The sequence below is a fragment of the Pteronotus mesoamericanus genome, unplaced genomic scaffold, assembly GCF_021234165.1.
Source record: "Pteronotus mesoamericanus isolate MK-2021 breed Mesoamerican mustached bat unplaced genomic scaffold, CSHL_Meso_final contig_46, whole genome shotgun sequence".
NCBI lineage: Eukaryota > Metazoa > Chordata > Mammalia > Chiroptera > Mormoopidae > Pteronotus > Pteronotus mesoamericanus.
The window spans coordinates 2,482,627-2,505,087 of NW_026555170.1; the positions used below are offsets into that span (position 1 = coordinate 2,482,627).

Below are 22,461 nucleotides of genomic sequence, written 5' to 3' on the forward strand. Positions count from 1 at the left end.
GGCAGAGATGGGCAGCTGGGGATGAGAGGATGTGGCAAGGCAGTGGCTGATGGACCAGGTGGCCCCACATTTGAGTGTGGATAAACTGGGAGAAACAACAGGGGAGTGAGACAGACTGTACAACCCAGGGTTCCAGCATGGGAAAAGAAAGCCTCAAAACCTATGGAGATAAAAACCTGCGGGCGTTGTGGCGGTGAGACAAACTCCCAGCCTCACAGGAGAGTTCAGTGGAGAGACCCACAGGGTCCTAGAACATACATAGACCCATCCACCTGGGAATCAGCACCAGAAGAGCCCAGTGTGCTTGTATGTAGTGGGGGAAGTGACTGAAAGCCTGCCGGTGGCTGAGTAAGTGGCATTGTTCCCTCTCTGACCCCTCCCCGACACACAGCGTCATAACGCAGTGACCTGGGTTGCCCTGTCCTGGTGAAAGCTAAGGCTCCACCCCTTACAACATAGCAAGTGCTCCAAGACAAAGAAATATGGCCCAAATGAAAGAATAGATCAAAATTCCAAAAATAGAACTAAGTGATGAGGAGACAGCCAACCCAGCAGATGCAGAATTCAAAACACTGGTAATCATGATGCTCATAGAAATGGTTGCATAAGGTTACAAAGTAGGGGAAAAAGTGAAGGCTCTGCAAAGTAAAATAAAGAAAAATATATAGGGAACCAACAGTGAAGGGAAAGAAACTGGGACTCAAATTAACAATTTGGAGCAGAAGGAAGAAATAAACATTCAATCAGAACAGAACGAAGAAGCACGAATTCAAAAAAATTAGGAGAGGCTTAGGAATCTCAGGGACAACTTTAAACGTTCCAACACCTGAATCATAGGGGTGCCAGTAGGAGAAGAGGAAGAGCAAGAAATTGAAAACTTACTTGAAAAAATAACAAAGGAGAACTTCCCCAATCTGGCCAAGGAAATAAACTTCCAGGAAAGCCAGGAAGCCCAGAGGGTCCCCAAGAAGTTGGACCCAAGGAAATACACACCAAGGCACATCATAATGACATTACCCAAGATGAAAGATAAGGAGAGAATCTTGAAAGCAGCAAAAGAAAAGGAGACAGTTACCTACAAAGGAGTTCCTGTAATACTATCATCTGATTTCTCAAAAGAAACCTTGCAGGCAAGAAGGGGCTAGAAAGAAGTATTCAGTCATGAAAAGCAAGGACTCACATCCAAGATTACTCTTTCCAGTGAAGTTATCATTTAGGATGGAAGGGCAGATAAAGTGCTTCCCAGAGAAGGTAAAGTTAAAGGAGTTCATCATCACCAAGCCCTTATTATATGAAATGTTATAGGGACTTATCCAAGAAAAAGATCACGGTCAAAAATATGAATAGCAAAATGACAACTATCATTGCACTGACAACAGCAAACCCACAACCATCAACAACTGAAACTAAAAAAACCAAAACCAAAACCAAACTAAGCCAACAGCTAGAACTGGAACAGGATCAAAGAAATGGAGATCACATTGGAGGGTTATCAGTGGGGAGGAGGAAGCGGGAAAAGGGGGGAAAAGGTACAGGGAATAAGCAGCATAAATAGTAGATACAAAATAGGGGGAGGTTAAGAATAGTATAGGAAATGGAGAGGCCAAAGAACTTACATGTATGACCCACGGACATGAACTAAGGTGGAGGGGATGCTGGTGGGAGGGGGCGCAGGGCAGAGGGGGATAGTGGGGAGAAAAAAATGGGAAAATTGTAATAGCACAATCAATAAAATATACTTAAAAAAAAAAAGAAAATGTGGCAGAAAACTTCAGTGGAGGAAGGGGTGGAAAATGAAACAATGACTCAGGGAATCCTGAGGCTTCAGATGAGACTCAAGGGAGAGAATGTAATGGGGGTCACGGCGGAGGCTACATTACAGCAGTCATCGAGTATAAATGCAAATTACATTTAATTTCCTTGACAGCTTTAATCTGATGATTTAAGTGCAGTAAGCATCTAGGGAAGCCATATGCCCTACCATCCAGGGACTGCTGGGGTCATTTCTTTTTTTTTTCAAGACGACTAGCAACACCAAGAAGGCAAATTTGGGAGTAAAATGTGTGCATTTCTAAAAACTCCAAAAGTGACTGACATGCCATAGCCGGGGCTGAGGAACTGCTGTGATCAGCTGTAAATCAGTGCATCAGGTGTAGAAAGGGGTCAGGAAGCAAGATGGGCACAGAGAGGAAAGAGATGACGGCTCAAAGGTTGGGTGGGGGATACACATGAAGATCAATTTTGTGTCAGACTGGTTTTGGCTATACCAAATCTGTTCATATGTAATTTCTGGATTTTCAAAACACAAACTAAAGGAAAATCCATCTTTTGCACCATCTTGTTAAAAAAGGACTGTTGGTGCATTCATATTTAGAGAAATAAAGTGAGACTTGCCTTGTGGGTGGGTGAATTGGGTTCCCAGACCCAACCCTACCATGGGGAGAGGTTTCCACATACCAACAGACAATTCTCAGACCCGAGCAAGGTGTCAGAGAATTCAACTCTATTCTGACACTATCTATTGGAGATATAGCCTCAGATTCCCCAGGTTAAGGGCTTAGCCCTACAACATTGCCCCACACCCTAGTACACATTTCAGGTGCCAAACTCAAGTCCAGGTTACTGGTGCTTCTGACCAACTGGCCAGAAATTGGAGGTTCCAGCAAACCCCTCCAACTCAGAATGCCAATATTGTCATCTGAACTTCTGACTGACTGGCTAAACAGCTGAAGTTCCTACTGTTCATGTAGGTAGCTAGCTAGTTATTAACATTGGAAGGGAGCAAATGGAATCAGACATAAAGACTGACTAAGATGCTGCAGCTTCACAGGCTCCCCAGGGCACAGCTGTATCCTTTACCAAAGGGACTTCATCCCGAAGTGGGCAGAAAGAACTGCTTTCCAATCTCTCTGGAGGACAACTGGCCTGTTAGCTTGGATTACTGCGGGAAGGGATAAAACAGCAGGGGAAATTCCTTTGTTGGATGCATTCACAGTAGAAGCCAGGATGGCGCAAGTGTAGGTAAGCACGTACTCAGTAGAAGCCAGGTGACAAGGCAAAACTATGGGGCATGTACAGTAGGAACCAAAGTGGTGACATGAAGTGGAGGAGGCTAGCCTGGGAAAATCTGGGGGAAAAAATTGGATAGGATAAGGTCATGAAACCACAGAAGATCCAAGAAAGTGACTGGATAGGAGGAGGGCCCAGAGAAAAACCAGTGAAAAATTAGGAAAAAGATTGGTTAGTTTGAAAGAAAGCTTACCCCTTCCCAAGACCTAGGCGATATAATCAAAGCTTAACAAAGGGCCAAGGCTCATTCATATACGTGGTCTCTCTCTGTAGCTGCCACGAGGGTCTGGTAGCAGCATGGGCCCAAGTGCAGGTTGACTCACAGGTTCAAGTGCAGCACTGGTCTCGGCCCGTGTGCCATCAGGTCTTGGTGGTGGATGTAGAGATGGGGAAATGAGATGCAGAGAAGTTCTGTATCTTTGGATCTTGGCTTGGGTGCAGGTCTGAGGCCCCAGAGGCTGGACTTCTTCCTCAGTGGGACAGAGCTGAGCCACCCAGTCATGGGTGAGACATTGGGCAGCTGGAGGTAGTCCATTGTATTTGCTCCAATAAATCTTGATACAATTGCTTGTATCCTCCTATGCGTGAGTCCCCGAAATACTTTCTCACAGTCCTGTGGAAGAATCCTATTTCCATCAGCAATACTACACCACCATCCTTGGGTTCAGTTAATTTGCTAGAAAGGCTCACAGAGAAATATCTTACTGGATCACTGGTCTGAAAAGGGTATAACTCAGGAATAGCCGGATGGAAGAGGTGCATAGGGCAAGGTACGAAGAAAGGGCAAGGTGCTTCTACGCCACAAACCTCTTCCTGCTTCTTTGCGCGGTCACCAGCTCAGTTCTCCAAACCTTATCCTCTTCAGTTTTGGTGGAGGCTTTGTTACATCGTCATGACTGATTAATCATTGGCCACTGGCAATTGATTCAACCTCTAGGCCCACTCCCTTCCCTGGAGGTGTGGGGGTGCTGGGGCTGAAAGTTCTAACCCTCTAATCATGTGGTTCGTTGTACTTTCCAAAAGCCAGATCATTAACATAATAAAAGACACCCTTCCTCACTCTCAACACTTAGGAAATTCTAAGAGTTTCAGGCGCTTTGAGCCAGCACTTCCTCCTGTCTCAAGTCTTTACATTTCTCATGTTCTCATAATGGCCTATGTGTGGTACTTCAAAGTTTTATTGACCTCTAGAAATACTGTCATCTACCTAGTCATATCCAGATGGGCAAAAAGATGTCACAGCTCTTGATGACAGCTGTGTGCATGCTTATGTGAACATGCAACATATGCTCAGCTACCACCCAAGCTCACCCACGGAAGGTGAAGAGGCACACAGAACAGTATCAACAGGAAATAATGAAGCCGAGGGTCCCCATGATTTTGATTTGTGACTACAGCTTTAGAAATCATCCCGCCTGCCCCTTCACCACATCTCATAGACTTCGCCTTTCCCCTTGATAATCCTTAACCCTTGCGTCAGTAGAAGACAATGGCCTGGACCTGACCTATGGTCACAAGGACAAGGTCTGGACCTCTGACAGGCTACAGGTGACATGGCCTATGTTATGCTTCAGCTCCTGAGCACTAAGGTGGCCCTCCCTAGCAGCTTTCCCACGAAATCAGAAAGAGGGACTCTGGAGCTGACCTCAGAGCTGTCCTCAAGACCTGAATGAGTGATTTATTACCTTATGTCACCTTGGACCTGTCAGCTTCTAACATGACCTGGAACCCCTAACCCATAGTGTCTTGTGATTTTGCCTTACATAATTTGAAATCTAACACAGCATCAAAGAGTCCAGTCTTTCAGTGCAGGAATTAGCCCATACTCTGGGTTGGTCAATTCTACCACAAACTACTTCCTTCCTCCACTGCAGACAGCAGCTTGTGTATTTCTTTCAGATGTATTTCAGCTTCTTTTCAGAAATGGTGCATGCAGGTGGACAGACTCAAATATTGAGGTTCGACAACAATAAAACTCAAACATTTCCATTTCTGTTTGAAATGTATTTCTGGTATTTTTCTCCCCCTTCTTCTTTTATCCTGCTCTTACCCTTAATCTGTTTGTTTAGGCAGAGGATGACTATGATGTCAATATTTTTCTCATTGACAGCAAGGGGAAAAGGCACCATTGATTTTTCTGAGAACACGAATCATGTTAATCCTCCCATAAAATTTGAGTTTGGTTGTGATGTAATTACTAACAAATAAAAATTATATTAAGGAAAAAAGATCACTTTTGCAAGGCACTTGGTTTATAATTAGTTCACAAGAACTGGTGCCTTTAAATACATAATTAACTTAAGGCTGGGTCCTCATTTAGATCAACCATCCACCCATTTTTTTTTTTCCTCTGAAAAGTGGAGACTGCAGTGTTCTCTTCTACTTGCAGTCCTCCCAGGAAATATTTCGATGTCCTGACTGTGTTACGGAGTGGCCATGACAACCCAGAGATGGCGATCGTGCTATGGCAACCACCTAAGTTGGTTCCCTCAAAAGCAAGTGCAACAAATTGCATTTACTCTTCCATAAAAGTAAATCGACATAATTTGATCAAATCTTCTTTCTAATTTAACAGGTAGGTCATGAAACCACTCTGCTGAATGAGGGCACATGCTATCCTGAGTACTTGAGTTGAGCACACCACTAACATCAGCACAGAGGTAACTATTAATTGGCTTAATTGCTCTGACCATGAGAATAAAAAAATACTGAACTCTTGTTGGATAGAATCCCATCATCATAATGTTATGCAACTTTATCATAATGCTAATCCTAGTTCTTTGGTCTCCCATAGGCACGTAAGATCTTCCATTAGCATCCAAAGTACAATGATGCCTATCTATTTGGTAGTGTTTCTATAGATATTAGAAATAACTGAGAGAAACACACTTTCATCACAGAGTTAAAGTATTTAATGACAAAATTAGAGTTCGCTACAATAGTGAATCATGAGCAGGTGTTACTCATCTCTGAAAGAAACAAAAATTATATGACATCTCAGAGAACTTCTGGGGAACTAACTGTACGACAGACATCAGTGGTGTCACAATTCTAAAACTCAAAAGAGAAATCTATCTTTAATGTCTCATTAAGGGCATTCTGTAAATATTTTTACATAAATGCACAATCTTTGCTAGCCACAAAAGTAGTATCAAGACAGATTTCACTGTAATTTGAAGTCTAACACATAATCATTATCTTTTCAGAGCTTAAAAAATGTTAACTACTGATCCTGCTACATTTTACAAATACATTCTTTAATATGAAACATTAACCTGAATAACTGTATACTTCCTGTACACAGATATCTAGTAATACTAGGGAAGAAGACTACGGCTACATTCCAGGAAGTAATAACACTGGGAAATTTCTTTTCATTATGTGTTGTCAATACAATTTAAGAAGTCCTTCACAAAAACACAGTACCCCAAAAACTCATAGTGAAGTGCAGAAATGAAACAAACAGATATTAACTGTCTCCTAGCAAGCTCGACCAAATGAATTGGTCCCAAATCATGTGAGTCATTTTACCGATTTCCTCTAGGTCAGATTTTATTAATATTTTGTATTGCAGCACCTTCTACAAAAGGAGAGCAAAGAACTTCATGTGTGTCATCCCCGGGCTGCTGTGCAGCAGCTCAGGAGGTTGAGGAGGGACAGGGCCTGCGGCTCTGGCCTCTCCGGGGGGTGAAGTCCTGTGTCTGACTCTGACCCTGGGAGGTCAAGGGCATGACTGTGGCCTGAAAGCAAATCAATAGAGGAAGCCAATTCAGATAGGTCTTCTTCTAATCCAGGCTATTTCCAATAAAACTTACGTCTAAAAGGATAAACAGAGAGTGGGGAAAGATGCGGAATACTTACATTTATGAAGAGTAACTATCACAATTCAACCAGGGAGGAAGAATCTCAAATTTCACAGTATGCTTATGACCTCATCCTCTGCTACCTTAGAAGCAGCTCTGCAGAGCTGTTGCTAGATAGTTGGCAACAAATTGTATTTTTGAGTTTGGCCTATTGTCAGGGGGTTTTAGAGTCACCCTTTCAATTTTTTATACCAACTATCTACCTCTGAAGCTAGAATTCAGTTTGGGAAGATTAACGTGTGTGTTCTGAAATGGTATCTGCAAACAAAATCTCTTTGGAGTGATAGTTTGGGTTTGCCTTAGAAATTATAAATGCTTGTAATGGTACTCATCAGACACAAAGTTTCTTGTTTCTTTAAACTTTTTACACACCAAAAGAAAAGTACATCATATTATAGTAAACTTACATAGTTTACCATATAAATTTTACAGTCTTCTAGAACTGGATCATCTCCCTAAGAGGATTCAGAAATTTGTCTCCAGCAAATCTCATCACCCTTTTGACACAAACTACTAAGATAATCACCGCTGTGCCTCCCCCCCCCCGCCCCCCATAACCCATCTTTCTGTCTCCCTGGGAATGCTCTATCAGGAGAATTTAAGCTACTTAAATCAGCATAAATAATCCAGAAGTCACCTTACACTGCTACGAAAGAGGCTACAATACACATGGATTCAATTGGCTCCACGAATAGGAAGAGACAAAAAAGGTCCCGAAGATTCAGGCAGCTTAAAAATCAATGCGCTGCAGTGGGAGGCTGGCAATGTGTCTGAATGCACAGCTTGCCTCCTGTTTCAAGAAGACAAAGCATGGCTTTTATGTTTAGCATGTTAAACCCTCTAAGAAATGAACTCCCAGACTCTAAACCCAGTGCTATCTTGAGTAATACAAAACCACATGTGTGTACCAACTATTTTCAATTTGACTGCAACGGAAAGGCTTCATGGCTGCTGTCTTCCGTCAGCCCTGGCAAGCTGCAATTGCTGGGAAATGCAATTTGTCAAGAAACCCAAACTTGAAATTACATTAAATAAACAGACAGCAATAACAACATCAAAACTCCCCAAAATCTGATACTAGGGAACTGAAAGCCATTTCCCAAGGACATTGTGAGGGTGTTTCTAAAATAGACATGACTTTGTAAAAAGAAAAGAAAAAAGATTTTAAATGTAGTATGTTTTCACATTATCAGTTACGCGGACCTTTATCTGGACAAATCAATTCTTGATAAAAATCCAAGTTCTTTTCAATACCAGCTACCGGAATTTGGGACAATGACAAAAGAAAGCAGCAGCCATAAGTGCACAAAGGTTTTTCAGTAGCTTTTTCTTTGGTCTTTAATCTCAAATTTTTATCCTTCATATGATAATTTCAAATAATCAGCCTAGAAACAAGTATTCGGACAGCTCAAACAGGAGATTTCTATCTGTGATTCTGATTTGTTGTTTTGAATGCTAGTGATGGCTCATGCTAAAGATTATTACATAAAAAGCAAAAATCTGAGACTGCTCTTTCCCGTGATAACTCCAATTGTTTTCCATAATACAGATTTATTTCTCAGGATATAGAATCTTAACCTTCAAATTAAGAGCAGCTGGGATATTGAGTGAACCCAATCACTGCTTGCCTTTATTTCCAACCAGGAAAAATAACATCTGATGTCACCATATTAAAATGTCTTCCTGCTTAATATCAGGAAAAAACACATGATGCCAGCTTAGGCCCAACTCAGTGTATCATTTGGTCCAAATTTCATATTCAAACTACCACACACACACAAACCCCCCCTCTAAAAACAAGGAAAACATACAAACATGTACACACGGTGGAAAAAACAAAAACAAATTGAAGCTATTGCTATTGCAGCATTCTTAGCAAGATGTAAAAACACCACGTTTTTTTAATATTAACAGAAAAACAGATTAACATATCAAAAGAAAACAAAAACCTTAGATGTCCATATATCATTGGAAAAAAGAAGCAAGTGGAGGTCCGGAATTCTTGTAAAAACTGCTGAACAGACTCTTCCATTTCTCTTAAGAGGGTCACCAGGACAGGCAGTTTCTCAACATTTGTGCTTCATGGCAAGCTAAGGAGAGAGAGGCATGAGACAAGGAAGACGTTGTTAAGCGGCGGGAGAATTCAATGCGTGCTCCGTCCCACGTCCACAATAGGAAGCAGCACCGAGATTCTGCCTGCTGGGGCAGATCACCATTACTACGCACGGTGGCATCTAGTGAAAGTGCAACGTTTTTCCAAATCGCCTGTGGAACCCTGCATTTGTTACTCCTCCTCACAGTAATTTTGTCAGTGTACGTGTTCAGGTGGGGGAGAGCGCTAGGTGGTGTTCCCTCATTCCACCCAAGAAACGCCTGGAAACGCCACTGCACAGGCAGCGTGAGGGACCTCCCCTTGGAACAGGTCGGGAATAGAACTCAGACCTCTGGGCTCCCGGGTTACTAGGCATCCAGGAAACCCAATGCTCTTCAACTGTTAAGCATTTCCTGACATCTGCTACAGCATTTAAAATCAACAATGGTAGAGAAACAATTTTCAATAATCCATTCAGTATCCAACCTGGACATTCAATCAAGTCCAAGGCGCTGGACTAGACCCTGTTAGGGCTGAACAACAGACCAAGTCCAGACCTTGATTTACTCCTCCTGTTAGGTAGCAGCTAGGAATGAGCAGCCAGAGGGGAAATAAAGGCAGAGCCCTCGCCATTACAATCTAACAAAGAAAGGAGGCTAGAAGCAAAAGGAAGACATGTCTCACCAATGAACTCAGCAGTCCTGAGCTTCGTTTGATAAGATTGCCAGATGCCCCGAGCATTACAAGCAAAATAGCACAGGAGGGAGGGGAGTCCTTGAGATTGTGCTGGGAAGGGGGGGCTTCCGAAAGCTTCTGCAGCAATCTCACTAAGATTGCCAAGTGTCCTAGCGTCACGAGCAGGAGGAAGGGGAACAGTCCTTGAGATTCGGTACTGGGAGAGGGGGCCACTGTAGCAATGTTACTAAGACAAAGAGCTTTTACTAACTGAGAAAGCCTTTGTAGCCATGGAGGAGGGGTACTTCTAGAAGCCAGCTAAGGTATATAAACCCTGAACCCCAATAGTTGTAACAGCAATGTAACTTTTGCTCAAGTGCATAAATAAACTATCTTATTTCCACCGCGGGTGTTGGTCTCTTGCTTGAATTCATCTCTTGCGGGGAAACAAGAACTGAGGCAGCTGGGGGCGGGGGGTGGGTGGAGAACGACCTCCTGACTCGGGTCTCTCTCTCTCCCATCCCTAATAAACCCACTGGTATTTGAGAAATGTGGTTTATTGAAATGTTAGATCTTAATAAATGGGACCACCAAATACTACTGTATCATTCAAAATCTTCCTCAGCCCAGCTGGAGCCCTTAATGATATATTTAAGGAAATGAATGCAGGTACAGAACATAAAATTAAATATGGCTTTGCTTTCCTTAGCCAGATTCTTACCAAGAAGCCCAGAAGGCAGAGTTGAGGTTGAGCTGTAATTCTTTATATGCCCAGAGTTTGATATTGGGGATCAATCCCTGCATTTGGGGCCAGAGGGACAGGGGTAGGTGGCAGGGCTCTGGGACTGAGAATGTTTTTTGAGCAAAGAACAGGTGATTCCATGCAGGCAATAACTTTGTAGAAAGCCCTGTCATCTGCCTCAGGACCAGGTTCTTGGCCCTTGAAGAAGTAGCAAGGGCCCCCTCCCCCGTCCCCCGCCACTTCCACCAGGAGGTGCTGCATCGCTCCGGAAGAAATCATCGAGGATTCATGTCCCCAGCGTAACCCACAAGTCTAGGCTCCCCTTCCCCTTCTTGATGTCTCTGACAAAGAAGCTATAAACCTGGTGCTACCACCTCAGCTAGGTCACCTGCAAGAGCTGCACCAACGTATTTCCTGCAGCTGGTGCACCCGGGCCAAGTCAGCACAGGAAGGAGAGGGGACTGTGGACTGAACCCTCGTGTTACTCAACTAATCTCTGCTTGGGCAACCTCGGCTGAAAGAGCTCCAGCGCCTCTGTCTGGAGAAGAAGCCTAGGGAAAGACCACATGCCTTCTGGAGAGCTGACCCCAAGAGCCAGTCAACTGTCAGACATGTTTGTGAAGTCCCAAGTATGCCCAGGCTGTATACGAAGTGCTGTGGATTTCTGCCATGAAGGTTGGAGGTGGTTTATAACTCCTGACCTCAAACAGTTTATGGGAAACAAGGTGGATGGAAATGTCCGAGACAGGGCTCTCCCTTAGATCCCTCCCACTCCCCAGCCACACTCAGAGCCCCTCTGCTGTGTGGCCCTACTTCTTGCTCTGTCTTCTAGTTTTTTATACGTTATTTAGCAATGTGGAACATTCACATCAACACAGAGCTGTTAAGTGTTGTGCATAATGAGTAACTGTCATAAATATTTGATCAGTGCTGCTGTCCTGTCACTCACGCAGCTGTTAACCTTCAGCTAGTGTGCTGGTGCCAATTCACCCAGTCATTAGTCTTCGGCAGCTGCTCACACCAGGCCCTGGTTACCGCTGCAGTGAGTCTGGACCCACAGAAGGGAGTCCTGGCCACATGGGGTGTGGCCAGCCCAGCTTTGCAGAAATATAGCTGGACTGGATTGGACATTCTGCTATTTGAGATATTTTGTGCAGAGAGTCAGAAAGCGGCATGGTTTCCATGCTACTGAGGTTTTTAATTCCTTGGGAGCTAGGAGCTCAGAATATGGAAGGCAGGGTACTGTTGCTTCCCTGCTACAAGTCTGACCTTGAATTCTAAAGTCACAACTGCTCTGTACCTCCTGTCTATAAATATCATCTCCAGCTCGAGTGCTATGGATCAATTTAGAAATTAGAATTCCTGCAGGAGTTTAACATTTCCTTTTGACATATTTTGTTTTATTAATATGCCACAGAAAGCTGTCTCTTATTATTAATAATTAATAATAATAATTAAAAAATAATTACTCATACTGGGGTACTTTTTAAGAGGCCTGGACCTTTGAGGTCCCTTCTGGCTCAGGGACCCAAAGGAAGCACACAGACAAAGGACAGAGGCAGCCACTCCCTGCCAGTGAGATGCCACTTACCACTCTCTCCCCCACAAGCGTGGATTTGTGCAAAACAGGGCAGATCACCATTCCTATCTTTGAGAAATGTCATCCGAGGATGCCGAGGTGTGGGTCCCGCTCTCGCCTGCTGACTCACTGCCCATGGCGGGCCTCAGAGCGTTGCCCGCGCTGCTACACTGTGCTTTGGGGGCAGGGGAACATGAGCAGGTCTGCTCTGTGGCTGAGCTACACTTTCCTAAGGGCTGAGACTGTGCCAAGCCCACAGCTCAGGAAGGAACCACACTTCCTCAAGCCAGGCTGAGCCAAGCTGGGGGAGAAGGGGTTGCAGGGGCATTTTCCATCTGCTGTACAGAAGACAAGCACCCATATACCTTGATGGCAGGGTTGTGCAAAGGTGATCCACTCTCTGACATACACAGGTCATTGCAGGAGAACTGGGGGAAATTAAAAAGCTGGAGACCCTTTTCTACTGCAATCTAGAAAGGTGGGTCCTATGCTTCAGCTAGAGTTGCATGCCCTTGTTCAACCAGGACACACAAAGAACTGTCACCTAGAATTGCCAGTCTCTGCTCAGGGCTCTAATACACGCACTGAGTCTCTACTTGTGAATGCAGTCTGCTCCTTATGAGTCAACACAGCCCCGTGTGTCTGAGGGGTTGGAAAGTCTGGCCTCCACCTCCGAACTCTTTCTTCACCAGCAGGCCTGTGAAACGGCATCTTCATGGTCAGCCTACACCGATGGGTTCAAACCAGGAAGTCCCAGCCTCTGAGAAAATAACCATACCTTACCTAAAGAGATCAATCTCCTTATTAGGAATCCTGCCACTGCTGGTGAGTCACAAGCACACACCCCGCTTTGTGAAAAATGGCAAGTCTGGCTCCAGCAGTGTCTCCCTCACACTCCCTCAACAGACACTAGCAGCCCTCCCCCTTGGAACACCCACCAGAGGGGAGGTCACTGGCTCCAGCCATCCTCCCGGTGGTCAAAGCCAGAAGCCCTTTTGCCTTTGGTGGGCTAATCTGTTTCTGTTCTGATGGATCCTGTTTCAAGGGCTGCTTCGTGTTTAGAAAGCATCAGCATTTAACAGGAGGCCCTGCCACCTGCCTTTGGAGCCCACAACATCTCCTCCAATCCTCCCATCCCTGTGTTAGGACCTTCAAGCCTATTTCTATCACTCCCCTCCACCCCGCACACTGTGCCCGTTATGAGACCAAATAGGGTAGGTTCAGTAGAAACAAATCTTATGGACATAACTATAACTCACATTAACTTAGATTTATATGTGCCAGGCATTGTGCTAATAATAGATTTAGACGTTTGAAGTAATTTGGTTCTCTCAATACCCTGGAAGATAGGTGTACTAGCGTTAATTAGCCATATTTGACTGATGAGGAAACTGGAGTTTAGAGAAATTCAGCACTTGCCCAAGGTCACTGATGAGTAAATCTCTGAGATGGCAAATCAAACAAAAGATGTTAACTACTATACAATACGGTCTTCCCAACTACTTTGCAAACTTGGCCACAACATCAGGGAAACAGGGTGACCGGGGCCAAGAATTCTGGCCATCTGGTTAGGTTGTCCAGTCCAATGTTTGCATAAGTTCCTCTGAGGGGGATGCCTGCATGGATGACCTCCCGGTATTGTCTGCTCCAACTTAGGAAGAGCGATTTCACAGGCGTCCTTGGTAACCTGGTTCATGGTTTAATCATTAACCAAAGTTCTTGTTTTAGCAGAATTTTATCAGCGCCCTATTATTGATCACTCTATTCTGCGTCAGATCCAAAAGAGAATTACCTGTGCTATCACCCTTCCCAGACTTGAAGACAATCACAAATTATGCTCTTTAGCCTTCTCTTCCCCAAATCAACACTTTAAATGCTTCCCCAGACTTCCCCTGTCCACTCCCGATTTAAATGACTACAGTTCTGCTGTTATAAATGACGCAGGGGGCCAGGGGGCTGGAATCCTGGCATATTCTTCTCATCGTTATTTCTGTACTATGAAGGCTGGAGAAGGGACCAAGGGACAAGAGAAGAGTAAATCTGAGCTCGCTCCCTCTGTGACAACGACAGTAAGCAGAGGCTCTGGCCTCCAGCAGGATGGCCTGTGTTTTCAAACAGATCTGCCACCTCACCTCCAGGGAACCCCAAGGGACTCCCGAGGCAGTGGTGCAGTAATACCCCGTCACGACAGAGAAGTGGTAACACAACAAGACAGGTCTGTGCAAAGGGGATGCAGAAAGGGAAGGCAGGGAGCACCCATTTGAAATCGACCTGCAGTCTGGGCCAAGCCTGAGCCCCAAGCCTGAGCTCAGCTGCGATTTTTCTTGTTATTTTCCAGGTTGTCTAATCTTGTTTCCTCAGCAAAAGCGGGGTTTTCTGTTGAAGCAAAATTTCCCCCCCAGAGGTCACCTGAAAGGTGTATCTGTAGAGCCAGATCATGAGTCTGAGATGCTAGCAGTTATCAGTAGAAGCTGTTTCTGGAAACCTAAATTCAAATCGCTAGCCAGAGAAAAACTGCCCTTTGATCTAAAGCACAGGAACAGCAGTAAATCCTTTTTATCACCTGACCAACAGGGACTCTCTGGCCTTTGGTTTGTGACTGCCTTAGATAACTGGCTGCCAGTAAAAACTCCCCCTGCCCCCTCTGAAAGCCACATTCTTAGCAAGTGTGTGAAGGTGGATGTGTGCACCCACCACCACAGTCACGTGGGAAGTGCTTTTTTTCTGGACTCGGGATGGGAGGGAATATTGCGGGCAGCTCTGCACCAGTCAGGTCGGCCTTAGAGGTCCACGCCCCTTGCAGAGGGAGACCAGCGCTGAGATGCCCTGTGCCCCAGGATGAAAGTTTGGTTTTCGTAAGATGAAAAGATAACACAGGATGCTAAGCTCAGGACCAGAAAGAGACGGCAAGGAAAAGCAAGCACAAGCAGCCCAAAGTCCTCTCAAGAACTGGCCAATGGAAGAGGGATATTCTGATATCTTCCTCCCTCCCTGACGCTGTTCCCTGAGACTTGAGCCCTAAACTTCTGGGGAGGAATTAAAGGTGGTCCACATTTCTCAAAGGTCCACGGTCAGAGATAGGAATGAAGACATCAGAAAGGATATTACCAAAGAAACAGGGACAGGAAGGAATCCTTCATGACTCTGGTACTTAATAAGTAGCAGACAGAAATTGCATAGGGAGGGAAGGCCTGATTTTGTATCTTCCATCATGGGAGACATAGTTTCCCAGCATCAAAGCTCCATGACGGTCCAGAGCTGAGATCTCTGCCATCTGCAGGACCCACCTTGTGTGCAGTTTCTGCAAACTGCTGGGCGCTGTTCTTCATGTCCTCTGTCTTCTCCTCTGCTCGGCCTAACCGCTCCCCGCGCTCGTTCAAGGCCTGGCTTGCTTTCTGTACGGCACTGGTCACGCTGTCGGCCGCCGAATGGAGGATGCTGTTTCCTGAAGAAAGACAGCAAGCGCGTCAGAAGCTGGCTCGGCTGACCTACAGTGACAGATCCCTGCCTGGGGTGAGCATCCTGTGAGAGCAAGAAGGGTCACATTATAGAAAGGCCTCCAGGTCTAGGAAACAAGTCAACATTTCTTCTGACTGGGGCTGACTGACTCACTTGTAGGAAAAACACCTGTTGACTGCAGGGCCTAGGCAAAGGCTGAAAGCTTCTCTCACAAACCCAGCACCAGCACACCACTTATTTCCACTCTCCTGGCATTCTGTTTGGGGAAAGGACTAGGTCCGCATGGATTTAGAACTTGGTTTGCAAATGGAAATGGAAATCCTGACAAGTTCAGAGAATTAGGCAAGCTTAATGAGACATATCTAGATCTTACGTGCCCTTCCTCTTGACCTGGGGTTTAGGTGAATAACCTCAGGAAAATGGGGGCACAGAACTTTTCCAGATATAACGCTCTATATTCCCTTCAATTCTTCCCTTCTCTTCCCTTCCATTTTACCCCTTCATCCTTCCACGTATGGCTCCCTGTAAGCAGCTCTGAATCAACCTCAAAGTCCGGAGTAGATGTGCCACTGACCAACCTTGAATCCTGAGCTGCATCTTGGCTGGCTGGGCCTCCTTGCCTCTAATCTCTAGTATTTGAAATATGGAGCCTCAGCGCCACACTTGGTCAGCAGGTGGAAAACAGTGAACCAGCCTGAGAAGAAACTTAGCACTCCCAGATTCAGGAGTGATGACAACGAGGAAGTTGGAAGCCATCATGTTTCAAAGGGCCAGGCACCCTTGACATCCACTTGCCAGGACTAGGAAACAATTCAACAGCAAAAACTCTCAGATGCATAATCCACTGAGAACAAGCATCTTGCAAAATGACAACTGAAGGAAATTTATACCTGTATTTTGTTAACACTGAGTGGAAAATTTAATGGCATTTAATGTAATAGCTTTATGTCTTTGAATAAGTTTACATCATTTAACTCTGTACCTGGGATGGATACATCTAGCCACAGACAGCTTTTAATAGAAATGTAATTTCCTCTGGTCTCATCTGCAAAGGCTTACTAACTTCTCCTCTGTGGGAACAGTCTGTGGCTTGCGGAAAAGGATCTCAGACAAAGAAAGTGCCTGGCCCAGAGGAAGCACTTCATAAATTGTTTACCATTTTTCTTCTTTTAGGGTGGATTTCAAGGGCTTCCACTATGCACTAAAGGAAGGGGCATGGGGTTAACTTAGTATTACTCAGCGGCATCAAGCACTACAATGAATCAAGACAAACTGGCCTACATGAACAGGGACGAGAGGAGATGAGGCTCTGGAGAAACCCAGTTGAATGCAAGAGCTGGAATGGAAGGTCTAGGTCTTCAGAACAGATTTGGGAGGGGAAATCTTGGTCCCCTTTTGCATTTACGTCGTACTCACAGTGTGACCCTGTCATCACGGCCTAACATTTCAATAGCATTTTGCAGTCATAAATCTCCTTCACAAATATATCATTTGACCATCACAAACATTCTACTGAGAAGTCTGAGACTAGCTGAGGTTAAGTGGCTTTCACAAGATCATGTCACCAGGGATGGGACACAGCCAGCACTGGAACCTGGTTTTCCAAACCTTTCCTTATTCTGCACCTTCCTCTTTGCAGATATGGTGTTGGTCCTAGGGAGCAATTACTATGCCAGAATTGTAAGCAGACAAGCACAGATAGGTTTTGACAGGTTATTTCCCAAGGTAATGCCTGACTGTTTCTGCCCTTAAGGCATTCCTCTTAGTAAATGAAGAGTTATGGTCCATGCTGCATTGCAAGTCAAACGTTCCCAAGAAGGAAGAGGGCAATGGGGTGGTATGGGAAGATGGAGAAGGGACTAGAAGGTGAAGGAGAGTCGGGGAGGGCACAAGAAAATCTCCTCCCATTCCTGCTTCCTTCCAAATACCCAAAGCTTAGCCACCAGAGGCTGGGAGCCAAGAATCTGCAACTTCACAGCTAGGAATAGCTGCATTAAAGCAAAGGGATTTTAGAGTTAGCTTTCACACAATTAAGAGGGTATATAAGCAGGTCTTGTCTTTTCCCACTGGAATTGAGCCTCACAATATTTTCCAAGTTCAGACATACCTGGCTTCTGAAATGATCCTGCTATACGCATAAGCCATACTGCTTTCTTGTCGTGACTTCCGTAACGCTAATCCTGTACATGATATCAGATAACACTGCACCCTGTTTTATGGGCTACAATTTAACCAATAGTCATTATAACTAAAAAAAGAACCAACTAAAAGAGGGAACCAAAGGCTGTCTTCACTATTCAAAGATGGCACTGCTGACCACTATCAATGGAAAATCCACCTTTAGTTATTTTCAGGCACAAGGATAGATTTGAACAAATCGTGTTGCCTCAGTTGAAATGACCTCTTCTGGTTTCATTTCTATCCATATTTCAGGCCCAGTGAGGTCCTATCACCTTTCACCAAGCTGAAGGACAACTCCATTTTTTTCTTCCCCTCAACTCCAGGATAACTGTCTATATTTGCCTTGGGTGCTTAATCAAGTACAGTCGTGAGCAACTCTTCTACCTCATTTCTTCACCTGTAGATGCAGCGACTTCCCGGCTCAACTATAAATTCCTCAAGGACACTGCTTGACTCTACTGTCCATTCCCTAAACCTTGAAATTTCTCTTCTTGGCTTAGGTCTCCTGCTTGCTTACTTTCTTCTGTCTCTGGGATCTTTTTGCTAATGCTGTAGTTCCAGGGTTCTGGCCTTGGCAATCTGTCTTATGCACTCTATAGGCTCTCCCCGGGACAGTATTACTCAACTCGTGGCTTCAGTGGCCACCACATTTTTCTCTTTAGCTGGATTGTGCTGCTGAGCTTCAGGCCCTTTTGTGCTTTCTTACTAGCGAACTCCAGGTGAGTGACCCAAAGTCATCTTGAAATTCATATGTCTAATCCTGACCCTATTGTCTTTCCCTTCACACCTGTTTTTCCTTTGGGACGTCCTGCTCGGGGACTAACCGCACTATCTGCCCAGGTCTTCAATTCAGAAGCCTGGGAGTCCAGTCTAGATTCCTCCCTCATTTTTACCCAGACAACTAAAGGTCACCTCCTACACAGCTCTCTGCTCTCTACTATTCTCATTATCTCTGTATTAACCCAATTCCTTAAGCCTTCAGAGTTCTAGTGACAGCCTTCTGTCTAACTGTTCACATGCCTTTTCTGGTCCGTCTTCCACACTTTTAAATTTTTAAAAAGGCACATTTATTACCCCCTCCTTGCTACTTCAACATAAAACTGAGACTTGTGCTCTCCTTCTTTCTCTCAGCTTATCTCTTGGAACCACATCCATTTTCCCTCCTACCTAGTATTTTCTAATTCTATGCCTTGCCAAAATTTTCACCAATGTGTCATGTTTCTTTTACTATATGCCTTTGTAGTTACTGCTACCTCTGTCTGGAACTCTGCTTCTTATCTTGGCCCTCCCACTTACTCCAAATGCTTCAATATACTTCAGGCCTCTTTCCTAGAAATCCTTGTCATACCCAGCCCATTCTACCCCCTGCTACTCCCAAAACACACATTATCTGTGTCTGTTTCAAATGGTGTATTTATTTTCCTGCATGTCATTGTTGGATATATAGACTGAGCTCCTGGAGGGTAGAAACTGTGCCTTTCTCACTTCTGATTACCAATCCATGGCACACAGTAGACCCTTAATAAATGCTGGCTGACTTAGAGGCAGCAAGTATGCATCATCCCTCTTAGGGTCTCTTTAGGCCTTAGCAGAGAGCAGACAGCATAAGTGATGCTGTCACGTGATTTAACTAGGTTGTGAAATTCTTAATCTGTCAAATGGCTAAGGGTTTCGTCTGTGTCTAGTGAAGTCAACTACCTCCTTTAGAGACTGTTGCAGGAATTCAATGAATTAAGTAAACAACAAAATGCAAAAAAGGAAATAGTTTTGCTACAGCAAAAGAGGACATTTATAAAAAATTTGCTGTTACTAACCTGAAAATAAACAACCGTAAAGTATAAAAGTAACAGAAGTTAAATAGCTTAATAAATCCAATGCAAAAATGACAGTTGCCTGAACACTTACTATTTCTAGGCATTTAATAAAATCTGCTCTTCACAACAATGTTATGTGGTGGGCATATCATTATTTTTAAAATCCCATTTTTACAGATGGAAGCAGCAATGTAAAGAGAGAGGTTTAACAACGTGCCAGGAATTGCACAGTAAATGAATAGTGGAGCTAGGCTTTGAACCCCAGAAGTCCAGCTCCAGGGCCCGTTCTCCTGCTCATTGTGTTAACTGGCTCTCCGCGGGAATTTTCTTTCACTGAGATTAACGACACAGTCCGCATTAATGTATACAATGAGACTTTAGTGTGGCAGTTCTTAATGCATTTCTTAAAATCACAATATAAAACAAAACATCCTGTCCTTATTATAAGTTAAAAAAACTTACTGTAGAAAATTTAGAATACGCATTATAAAAAGGCAATAAAATCATGTAATATCCAACTGCTTAGAGATAACCATAATTTATGTTTGTTGTGTATTTTATTGTAGTAATTTTTCTGTTTATGCTTTTCTGAAACATGGTTGAAACCATACTATATGTGAGCAGGGACCCCCCCATCCCCAAACCAGAATTATCTTCTGGAGAGCAGGCCCCTTATAGTACAAGCTTCTCCCACTGGGTGAGTGTTCTAGGAACACATCAGTATCAGTGTTCCAGCTGTATTTGGCGTCAGTGAATTTTTTTGAAGATACTTTCAATGCATTTGCCCATTTCATGGCAGGTGATTTACAAATGCAAACCCAAACCGGCATGACCCCTGTGTCCTACCATCCCTCTTCACCCAATCTTGCCCTGAGTGACCTTTTTTTTTATTTCCTGGATGGAAAAAAATCCTCAAAGGGCAGCGTTTTCCCCATGTAGAAGATGTTAAACCAAAAAATGGCAGAAGCACTAAACGGCATAAAAATTGATGAGTTCCAAAATTTTTTTGAGCACTGGAAAAAACGTCTTGATAGGTCATTGCATGAAATGGAGGGTACTTTGAAGGTGACTGAAGTTTAAACATGCAAGAATAAATAAACATTTTTTATAAATAAATTCTATTTTTGGGGTCCCCCCTCATATACTTAATTATTTATCCAACTGTGGGTACTTTCCATGTCATGAAAAATTGTTTGAAAATACTGTTTATAATGGCTGCATTAAATTATTGCAACTTATTCATAACTATTACCCTTTTAGACATTTGGTGTGTTTCTAAAAGTCTTACTTTTTAAAATAAGGCTGCAGTTATCTTCTTGCACTTATAAACACACACACGAGCACACACATTTGCCCGCATTTCTGATAATTCCTAAAAATACAAGTGCTGATTCAAATGACATACACACTTTTGAGTGTTCTGGTGGATGCTGAAAATGGCTTCCTTGAAAGATTTGTTCAATATTCAGAACTATTCATTTGAGTGCATACTATGTGCCAGTCACTGGTATGTTGACACAACTGGCAGAATGACTTTAAGGGAGTGATTTAACTTTTCTGATCTTTAATTTCCACATCTGTAAAATGAGCATCATGCCATCTGCCTCATGCGGCTGTTGTGGAAATACACAGTGTCTGTAGTGCTCAATGGACACCTGTCCCTCCATCTCCCTAAGACCACCTCTTCTCTCTAAAAACTACAGAAAAATGGCACAATACCACCTAATTCCATTGCATGTCTCCCTCTCTTCCCTCCTATCTCAGGGCTAAATGTCATGAGGTTTGCAGAACGCATTTCTAAGATATCTTTTATACCCGCTGTGTGTAGCTCAGGGTGTTGCTTAGACAAGGAGTTGAAGACCTATTCATCAAATTGGTGAGTATGATTTGTATATAGGATTCCTGACTCAAAAGTTGGGGTCCACCATAATGTGTTGAGTTAAATCTGGTCTCCCAGAGCAGACAGAACAGTAATTTTCTCTACATAGACAGATGCATATTAATACCACATTTACTCATGCAGTCTGAAAAGAGGCTGTCAACCACAACAAATAATGTCAACTACCTTTTGAATTATAGTCTCTAGAGAGTACAGGACAGACCATTCTTACTTCGTTGATGTTGCATTCACATCAGCTCCACTCAATATGTGCTTTTAAAAATATATATGCTGGCATCTTTTCTGTGAAATGATTTAGATGACTGAGAGAGTAACCTGAGGTAAAGCTTTTAACATTGTATCATTGTTTAAAAATCACAATTAAATATTTTAAGTGTACATAAATATGAGTGAAAAGTGTAAAATATATTGACAAGTAACAACAGAACAGAAAAAAAGAGGAAGGATTTTAAAAAGTATACAAAATACTCCAATAACCCAAATATCGACATAATTTCTTCTGATTATCCTAGACTTCAGGCTGTATCTTGGTAATCAAATTACTAATTCTATCGCTGGTAAACAGGAACCTTACATAGAATTACAGAAGCTAATTTCTGTATCAAATAAATACATAGATATACATATTTGAAATGTAAAATACTCATCCTGAGTATCTTTGAGAAAAAGATAGTGGAAAAGTGTTATAAATATAAATGATCAGTAAGTATATACCAATCTATACTCAGTGCTGATTAAGCATGCTCACCTCAGAGCACTCTTTTAAAATGAAATCTGTGAATAGTTTTGCTTGGACTACTTCTACTTCATAATCAATTAACCACTTAGGAATATCTGTTCAATAAGTCCCATTTTCCCAAACTAACTTAGAAAAAACCCAATTACGTAAAAACATATATATAATTTTACATATTTTATGTAAAAATATATACATAATTCAGAAAAGTTCTGAATATTGAAAAATACAAAGAGGATTTGGGTTCTAATACAATAAACTCTCAAAAATTGGCAGGGAGATCTATTATATTAAATCTGTTAATAACTGTTAATAACTATCATATCATATATCCAAAGTATTCAATAATAA

At 43.2% G+C, this 22,461-nt stretch overlaps 1 protein-coding gene across 5 annotated transcripts in view; it reads right to left on the reverse strand.

Annotated features, from left to right (window-relative positions):
* Nucleotides 1-5,969: 5,969 nt before the first annotated feature.
* STXBP6 (syntaxin binding protein 6) overlaps nucleotides 5,970-22,461 on the reverse strand; it is a 242,813-nt gene continuing 226,321 nt past the window's right edge. For all 5 annotated transcript variants that reach the window (XM_054577887.1, XM_054577886.1, XM_054577888.1 and 2 more), the window contains 2 exons: nucleotides 15,308-15,465; nucleotides 5,970-9,022 (listed from right to left, as the gene is read on the reverse strand). In XM_054577887.1, the coding sequence (XP_054433862.1) occupies nucleotides 8,999-9,022; nucleotides 15,308-15,465 (182 nt within the window). In that variant the 3' untranslated portion in view covers nucleotides 5,970-8,998. The remainder of the gene's footprint in view (nucleotides 9,023-15,307; nucleotides 15,466-22,461) is intronic.